The sequence below is a fragment of the Brassica rapa genome, chromosome A07 (genome assembly GCF_000309985.2).
Source record: "Brassica rapa cultivar Chiifu-401-42 chromosome A07, CAAS_Brap_v3.01, whole genome shotgun sequence".
NCBI classification, from domain to species: domain Eukaryota; kingdom Viridiplantae; phylum Streptophyta; class Magnoliopsida; order Brassicales; family Brassicaceae; genus Brassica; species Brassica rapa.
In genome coordinates this window covers 10,263,007-10,272,266 of record NC_024801.2, presented here as the reverse complement: position 1 = coordinate 10,272,266, position 9,260 = coordinate 10,263,007, and the positions used below count along the sequence as shown (strand labels likewise).

General features: G+C 41.2%; 1 protein-coding gene across 2 annotated transcripts; it reads right to left on the bottom strand.

The window, feature by feature from the left end:
- Positions 1-638: 638 nt before the first annotated feature.
- On the bottom strand, positions 639-7,947 carry LOC103828800 (serine carboxypeptidase-like 15). 2 transcript variants are annotated; one of them, XM_009104440.3, is made up of 15 exons: positions 7,732-7,947; positions 7,507-7,652; positions 7,370-7,422; positions 2,702-2,725; positions 2,481-2,603; positions 2,296-2,398; positions 2,166-2,203; positions 1,983-2,084; positions 1,806-1,892; positions 1,661-1,729; positions 1,496-1,567; positions 1,302-1,420; positions 1,095-1,208; positions 966-1,011; positions 657-868 (listed from the first exon to the last, which is right to left on the bottom strand). In XM_009104440.3, the coding sequence occupies exons 1-15, from the start codon at positions 7,860-7,862 to the stop codon at positions 848-850; spliced, it is 1,248 nt and encodes a 415-aa protein (XP_009102688.2). In that variant the 5' UTR covers positions 7,863-7,947; the 3' UTR covers positions 657-847. The 2 variants fall into 2 exon arrangements, with proteins under 2 accessions (XP_033130699.1, XP_009102688.2); XM_033274808.1 differs by having other exon boundaries at positions 639-1,011.
- Between the last annotated feature and the right edge of the window lie 1,313 nt (positions 7,948-9,260).

The following is a 9,260-nucleotide window of genomic DNA, read 5'->3' as shown; positions in this document are numbered from 1 at the left end:
ACAACTAATTTTTCTCCTAAACAACACCACTGTAACCAAATTTAATTTAAGAAAAACACCACTTCACAATATTGAAAACAAAAGCAATCAACTTAAACAAGAAATATCACATTGTAATAAAGCAATTCATAGTTGTGTGTAATAAAAAGAGAAAACCAAATCAAAACAACACCAGAGCTCGAATCGTCATCGCTGGAGCTGGAGTCGTCATCGCCGGAGCTCGAATCATCATCACCGGAGCTCGAATCATGCATCATCGCCGGAACTCCTTATATTTTATGGGAGAAAAGTCACAAGAATCGTTTTCTCTCTCTCTCTCTCTCTCTCTCTCTCTCTCTCTCTCTCAATGTTTTAGGCGAAAGCAGAAATGGGGACTTAGGGTTGCGGGTCTTCAAAATCCCGCGGGTTAAGCCCATCCCACTTTCGATCCGTCCCGCTTTTGACTCGTCCCGCTTTGAACCCGTTCCGCGAGGTCCGCAATTTTGCGGGCTTACTAAATGGAGGCCCAATCCCGTCCTGCAGCAAGCCTTTACGGGCCAGGCCCGCGGTCCAAGTCCTTGATTGCCATCCCTACGGCACATGCTGTCATCATCAGGTTTTCCAAACGTTATGTATCTAACCTTGGATACTAAACAATCTTGTTGAAAGCAAATTGATTAAACGGTCCAAAATAAGGAAAATAATTACTCAAAACACAATAATAACAAAACATGTCTCTCTATGAATCCAGAAACCAAACACTTTCGGCTTCAACATTAATGAGATAACAAGATTAAAGTTTCTATATTTAAAGAGGTTGGCCACTTATCCACCTCTCGAACAAGATTGAGCTCTCCACTGGTTTATACTATAGTGTGTGCCCACCTCCCTATATAAGCCAAAACACATTAACCAATCAATAAATTTGATATAAAAAATAAAAGCTTTGCATTTATGTCCAATGAAAATTTGGGACAAAAAGTTACTTTTACAGTGGCAAATGTCATCTTATTAGCATAAGTCTTGGTATATCTGCAAATCAAAAGGTTGGTCAGCTTTATTCAAAATTAATTAAAAGAAACCAAGAAAACAAAGAAAATGTAAATGGTGTATACCCTGCGACTTGATCATTTACCATCCATGGCCTCCATTTCTCAACAATGGAAAAGTTTAGAGACCTTATCCAGTCTTGAGTTCCAACAAAAGGGATTGTCATATCGTGATCACCACTGTTCAACAGAAGCACCAATGCCAGGTAAAATATTACAAACAATTAACTATTGAAGCAAGCTTGTGAATAATTTGTAAAATGTATTGTGTACCTGAGGATGAGAGATCGATAGCCTTTGATACTGTTATTCATATGGTATGGTATGCTGCTTTTAATGTCTTGATTACACTGCACGTTCCAGTTACATCGATCCCATTCCCCTGTAGTCCCCTGCAATCATAGAGTCTCGTGATCATATTTACTCAATGATCAATGATACTAAAGACGTTGTCATATGTATATTACCTTCACCACTCTAAGTGCTCTACGTACGCTCTCGTTATTAGCCCAGTATTCAGATAGCGAATACCAATAAGTCTGCAAAAGAATAAAAAATACCTTGTTCAGTACTCTTCTTTAGTAGTTTGTTAAGTGGCTAGCCATTTGATACAACAATGCCAAGAAGCTTACATAGCAATCAGGAGATGTTTTGTCACAGTTTGATTGTAGGATAAGTTCTTCATATATTCTAGAAACAGACTATAAATAATCCACAAAAATTCTGAGTCAGTGATTTACAATTATATCTCAGTTAAATTCCTGAATGTGTGCATACCTTTTTGTAGTCTTTAACGAGTTCCAAGCATTCTGTGTTTTGAGGATCGACGTTAAAATAATTTCCTCCACATCTTTTCTTCATTGACTAGAACGTAAGAGTTTTGAAATGGTCATCAACCACTTCATCAGGGTGAAAAGAGACAAACAGATTCATCCTAGACTTTGTAACGGGTACCTCATAGAGTTCATCAGAGATGAGTGCCATTCCGTGAGCAAATGGAATGCGAGTGTTATTATCAATATCAAAATTTGTTACCGGGTTTCCGAGCACATACCCCTATTGTTAGAAAGGAAAAAATCTTAATGTTTGATAAGGTATATTGAAATAATGTAAGAAACAAGCAAACACTGATGAAACCTGAAGATTTATTTGAGGTTCGCAGCATATATAATTTCCTGTAATATATTGGTAAAATAGCTGAATCAAGAAAGGATAGTCAAAGAAAAGGGTTTGCAAAGGGATTGACCTGAAAGAAAAAAATACTTACCATTTGAGATTTCTTGAACAATGGCCGGAATTACCTTACCGGAATAAGAGTTCCCGGTGACATAGAAAGGATTTGAGAAATATTCAGGATGCTTGTCTAGCCACTACACAACAATAACTCAAATCTCCAAAATTCTAAAGCATAAGATAGTTGCAGTAAAAGGACAGTTTGAGTTTCCCCTTTACCTTACGAAGAAACTCATCGACCCGCTTAGCTGATCCTGTGTCACTTGGTATATCAGCAAGGGGATTTCTTGAGTAGGAGAAGCCAGTCCCAACAGGCTGGTCCAGGTAAATTATATTCGCCACCTTAAAAGAAGCAATCATTCTAAACTTGAAGATCTATTCTGAATAAAACAGAAACCTTACATAATATATAACCCAGATATGAACATCCTAGTAGTTACCTTAGTCCATGAATATGTAGTAGATATAGGTTTATGGAACTGAATCATCTTATTAGAAGTAGGAATACACGTATATATACAGAATACAGAAGGTATACTAGGTCTAGATAATTGACTATACTACCCTTTATACATATATACTCTATACACCCCCTCAAGATGGAGAGAGTGAAACCACTCCAATCTTGTTTATCAATTCAGTGAAGCGCGGACGAGGAAGCGGCTTAGTGAGAGCATCTGCGAGTTGATCCTTTGTCGAAACGTGTGTGACACGCAATGCACCAGTTTGAACATTTTCGCGCACAAAATGAAAATCCAATGCAAGATGTTTCATGCGAGAATGAAAAACTGGATTTGCGCTGAGATAAGTAGCTCCTACATTGTCGCAGAAGATAACAGGAGGAGACTTCAGCATGATACCAAGCTCGGTGAGAAGAGAACGGACCCATTTCATCTCTGCAGCGGTGGTGGCAACGGCTCGATATTCAGCTTCAGTTGACGAGCGAGCCACTCCAGATTGCTTCTTGGACGACCAAGCGATAGGAGTGGCACCAAGATATAAGATAAAGGCCGTGGTGGAGATGAAGTCGTCCTGATCTCCAGCCCAATCAGCGTCAGAATAGCCATGGAGAGACAGTGGTGTGTTACGACGGAGCATGATACCATGAGATAACGTGCCGGCTAGGTAACGCAAGACCCGTTTCGCAGCGTTCCAGTGCTCGTCCGTTGGACGGTGCATAAACTGTGAGAGACGATTGACCGTATAGGCAATGTCGGGTCGTGTAATCGACAAGTACTGAAGGCTCCCCACCACCATACGATACTGTCGTGGATCATCAATAGGGTGACCGGATTGAAGGGTAAGTTTGGGAGAGACAGGCAGCGGTGTGGAAACCGGTTTTGAATCCAGCATCTTCGTTTTGGTGAGAAGATCGATGATATATTTGCGCTGCATCAGATGGAGACCAGTAGCAGTGCGGGTAGCTTCAACACCAAGAAAGTAGCTGAGATCAGTAGGTGCCTTTAAGGAAAACCGTGAAGAGAGTACATAGATAACCCCTTGAACCAAGTTACTGCTGCTCCCAGTGACAATTATATCGTCCACATAGACAAGGATATAAACAATATGATCACCATGAATGTAGATGAATACGGATGTATCAGCGACCGAATTTGTACATCCCATGTGGAGGAGATAGTTCCGGAGCTCGAGATACCAAGCACGTGGTGCTTGTTTGAGCCCATAAAGCGCCTTCTTAAGAAGACAAACATGACGCGGTCGGTCTGGATCAACAAAGCCAGGAGGTTGAGAGACGTAGACCTCATCAGTAAGCGTGCCTTGGAGAAAGGCGTTGTTAACATCCAGCTGTTTGATAGGCCACGAGCGACTGACCGCAACCTGAAGGACCAGGCGAATGGTGAGAGTCTTGACCACCGGGCTAAAAGTTTCGGCATAATCAACGCCATATTCTTGTTTGTCACCTCGTGCAACCCACCGAGATTTGTACCTATCAAGAGAACCGTTAGGTAAATACTTAATAGTATGAATCCACTTCGTAGCAATAACATTTTGATTCGGTTTTGGTGGAACCAATTCAAACGTATTATTACGAATTTGAGCATTATACTCATCTCCCATAGAGTTCCGCCAGTTCGGATCTCGCATAGCTTGGGCAATGGAGATGGGTATTGGAGAAATGGGTTTACTGGTGACGGTAAGAGAGAATTTTTGAGCGGGTTTTATGATATTGTTTTTGGCTCTTGTTCGCATGGGATGAACATTGTTAACTGGTGGTGGAGATGGAGTGGGGTCAGGTTGAGGAGAAGGGGGTGGTGGCGTAAGGATAGGTGAAGGTGGTGTTGGATGAGGTTCAGGTTGTGGTGTGGGTTCAGGTAGGTTCTGTGACTGCATAGGTGAAGAGGAGGAGGATGCGGGTGTAGGACTCTGCTCATGTACCTGCACAGAACCAACAAGCGTACCTGTGGAATTAGTTCCTGTTCCGACACTAGGTGTCGTTGTGTTAGACACATTCTGGTGAGAATCTTGACACGGGGGAGGAGACGAGACGGGTTGTACGAGTGTTGGTGAGAGAGGTATGTGGGTAGGTGGTGCAAAGACTGGTGGCTGGACCTCCTCAGCATCTTGAGATGGAGCTGGTTGCGTGGGATAAGGAAACTGGGTCTCTATGAATTGGACATGGCGGGATGTGTACAGTCGGCCAGTCGGAAGATGGAGACATAGATAAGCACTTTGAGTCAGTGAGTAGCCAAGGAAGATGCATGAGAGAGAGCGAGAGTCCAGTTTGTGTTGCGCATATGGTCGAAGCCAAGGAAAGCAGAGACAACCAAAGACCCGAAGCTTGAGATAGTTGGGTGGTTTGTTGAATAGCTTCAAATATGGTGACTGATGAGCAAGAACCGGCGATGGGAGCCGATTGATCAAGTATACCGCTGCCGCAAACGAGTAGGTCCAATATGTAGTCGGTAGCTGAGCTTGATGAAGTAGGGTCAGCCCGGTTTCAACAATATGGCGGTGTTTGCGCTCTGCGATGCCATTATGTTCAGGTGTGTGTGGTGGTGAGGTGAAGTGAGAGATGCCAGACGCAGAGAGAAAGGCGCGGAGAGCCACATACTCGCCTCCATTGTCGGAGTACAAGTTCTTTATGGGTTTATCAAAATGCTTTTCAACCAGGGCTTTGAAGTGGATGAAGGTTTCTTTGACTTGGGATTTTTGTTTAAGAGGATAGAACCATGTATATCGGGTAAAATGATCAACAAATATGAGATAATACTTGAAGTTATCGATGGAAAGGACAGGAGAAGTCCATACATCAGTATACAAGTATTCAAGGGGTTGAGAAGAAGTGATTGTATTTGTATGAAAAGGAAGTTTATGACTTTTATTACTGAAACAATGAGAACATGGGGTCTCTTTTTGAGAAGAAGAAGAAATAGGCAACAAGAATTTCGAAATAACAGTTTGCAAAACAGGTAAAGATGGGTGTCCCAATCGGGAGTGCCAAGAAGATAGAGTGGTTTTGGGTGTAGGAGAGGCGAAAAGGGAGATTGTGTTTGAGGAAGTAACCGGCCACTCGTACAACTCGTCTTTAGTCTTGCCTTGGAGTAATCGGACCCCCGTGCTGAGATCCTTCACCTGAAAATGAGCAGGAAAGAATTCAACAGATACGTTATTGGAATTGCACAAGCGATAAACAGAGATAAGGTTGCGTTGTAGGTTAGGAACATATAGGATATTGTTTAAATGAAAAGAATGATGAGAGGAGTTGAGAGTTGTGGAACCCGTATGCGAGATCGGAAGACCGGACCCATCTGCGATAGTCACATCTTCGCCACCGGTGTAAGGCTGGTGAAGCGCCAGGTTGCTCAGATCAGTGGTCAAGTGATGTGTAGCACCACTGTCCAAGATCCAGTTGCCTGGATTGTAGGCCTGAGCTGTGACCATGTTAGCACGCGGTTGCCATGAAGTAGGAGATGGCGACTGTGACCTTGAGTTCGAGTTGTAAGAGGCAGCAGCACTCTGAAGTTGAGAACATTTACGAGCACTATGACCGTGAACCCCACACAACTGACAGCGCCCTTGATAACCCCTTGGAGCCGTGTCATTGCGCGGCGAGAATTGCTGTTGCTGCCACGTTTGCTGTGAGCGGTTGTTGCTGGGACGAGATGAACCCTGATTCTGACGCTGAGAGTAATTGTTGTTGTTGTAGGAGCCACGGTGATTTGCCAGATTTGCGGTAACCGGAATGATCGCAGGAGTAGCGTGCTTTGCAAGGAGTTTGTTTTCATGGTTCAGGAGCTTTTCATGAATCTCTGTGAGAGATGGAGGATACTCACGGCCTTCAAGTTGATCCTTGAGCGGTTTGTACTCATCGGGTAGTCCATCTAAGATGAACTCAATCTGATCTTCGATATCATAGGGTTTCCCGAGAATTGCAACTTGATCAAAACGAGTTTTGAACCCTTGAAAGTACACATCGATACTCATCGTACCCTTGCTCCATGTCTTGATCTGTTGACGCAATTGTTGGATGTGACCGCGACTAGGTTTAGCGTAAGTCGCAGACAACGTTTCCCAAATCTGAGCAGATGTGGTTGTCGTGGCCAGGATAGGCTGGATCGCGACCGTGATGGCTCCAAGCAACGAGCTGTAGATAAGTTTGTCTTGACGTTTCCACACTTGATGCGCTGGATTGGCAGTGACGACACCGTCGGTGGTGATCGTCGGAGGTGGGATGATGGTAGATCCGTCAAGGTATCCGGACAAATCGTAACCATCAAGTAAAGCTTGAACTTGACGGCTCCACATGAGGAAATTAGAAGCCGTAAGTTTAGTGACATTGGTCATATTGATGCTGAGAATCTTCTGAGAGTCGGAAACCATTATGGTCTCGTGAGATGATGTCTGAGATGTCGACATGGATTCAGTTTTGAGAAAGGTGACGATGGAGAAAAGAGAGGGAAGAGAGAGTTTGAACTTTGACGGCTAGGTTTTAGGTTATGGATCAATGCTCTGATACCATATAGGTTTATGGAACTGAATCATCTTATTAGAAGTAGGAATACACGTATATATACAGAATACAGAAGGTATACTAGGTCTAGATAATTGACTATACTACCCTTTATACATATATACTCTATAGTAGAGACCAAAGTGGGGATACTTCCATCGTAGGCCTCAACTTTGAAAGCAAGAGGCCCTGATATCGATGTTTCCAGTTCAAACAAGTCAATGAAAATCTTTTCAGAAACAAATAAGAATGAGTTTCAGAAGATTTAATTACCATTCTCATAAACAAGGCCAGAGAAAGAAGAGCAGCCAGGTCCTCCAGTTAACCAGACAAGAAGAGGGTCTTCTTCAGGGTTCCTCTCAGATTTGATGAAGTAGTAGAACATTTGATCTTCCTCTGCCTCACCAACACCAATGTACCTGAAATTATTTTTAACTCCAAAACTCAGAACACAGATTCATTAATATGGAGAATAGGATGAATGAAGAGGAACAAAACCCAGTTTCAAGCTGGAAAGGAAGAGGGCCTTCAAAGCCAGGAAGATATTTGATGATAGAGCTTGCATCAGCATGTTGAATGAGCACAAGCAGAAATTGTGGCAGCAGCAACTTCAGTATCCAAAACTCCATTTTTGTTTGAGTGTTTAGTGTTATGACAAAACATCTTTATACTTAAAAACAAAGGCGTTGACCCCCCACCCCAAAAAAAAAAGAAAAGAAAAAGAAGATGGAAGCTTTATCGGTTTAACCATATAAATTGGTCGCTGCCATATCTAAACCAACTCATTTCAGGTTAGTCTCTGACCATGTAGGTCAGGGGTTTAGGTTTTCTCTCTTTCAACGAACGAAATGTTGGGCACGTGAGAATGCACGTGAAAGGGACATTGTCGCATGTAAATTGCGTTGCAGCTGCTCCAAGATAAATTGAAGTCCCAACTATTTTGCATTGTCTATGAAGTAAGAACCCAGCGCCACGGCCCCACCTTTCCAACCGGTTTCTTTTTGTTTTTGGTAAAACTAGTTTGGCAGTATGAATCAACACAAATGAAAAAACTGCAACTTGAGTAACATTGTGTTGAGTTTCGGACGATAACATCATTGTACTAACAACTGGAAGCGTTGACAGGTTAGTCTTTCTCTAAACGGATTATATCTCAGATTTAAATCTTCAAGTTCTCCCTAGATAAAATAATATTATTGGGAAGGTTAAGCATCTCGATGTGAGTTTTAAATGAACATGTTACTTCTAATAGTTAGAAATAAAGGGTACATTCTTTTATATAATTTGAGAAGACCCACTAGTCTTAGTTTAAAGTTTTAAACCTACAAGATGTCATATTTTAACCTTACTTGAAATTATATGTTATTGAATTGACTTCATCTACTCGTTATATATTACATGTAACACATTACATATTCTTATACTAAAATCCAAGAAGAAAAAGACAAGTTATTTTAAAGAAAAAAAAGAAAAGAAAAAGACAGTATAGAACAAATATAATGAAAACTATTCTAAAAGTAGTGGTTTAAATTTTTGTGCAAGAAAAGAAAGACTCGTGATCAAGATCAATTGAGTCGAAAGGTCTTGTTTACTATGTGCTGAAAGACGCAATGTGGCTGCTTAAAAACTGATTCAACGAGATATAGGTATGTCTATTTTTTTTTAAATTAGGTACATTTAAGTAAGATAAAGATGCTTTCGTAAAGGAAAAAATAATATCGAATTTTAAGGCTAATATAAACAAGAATATGATAGATTGTAAATAAGTATTCACAAAATTAATATACAAACTCTAAACATATATTTGCTTCAGTCATGTTTTGCATTATTAATTTACTTTGTTTTCTTCGAAGTTAATTCACATTTCTTCATTAAAAAAAATGGTACAAGAGCTTTAGGTTACAAAATCCTAAAAATGACAATTCTGCATTTATTCAATGTTCTGTGTTTTGATGGAAAAATGAATTTTGGGATGACTGGGATGAGATGAATGATAAAGATGTCTCAGTGATTTGACCATGTTTGTC

What these genes read in the sequence shown, in the direction of transcription:
- LOC103828800 (XM_033274808.1), bottom strand. Translation starts at nt 7,862, where the DNA reads ATGGAGTTTTGGATACTGAAGTTGCTGCTGCCACAATTTCTGCTTGTG. An exon ending in AACCTCAAATAAATCTTCAG is followed by an intron (nt 2,085 to 2,165) that starts GTTTCATCAGTG and finishes TTCTAACAATAG; the next exon opens with GGGTATGTGCTCGGAAACCC. An exon ending in AAACATCTCCTGATTGCTAT is followed by an intron (nt 1,568 to 1,660) that starts GTAAGCTTCTTG and finishes ATTCTTTTGCAG; the next exon opens with ACTTATTGGTATTCGCTATC.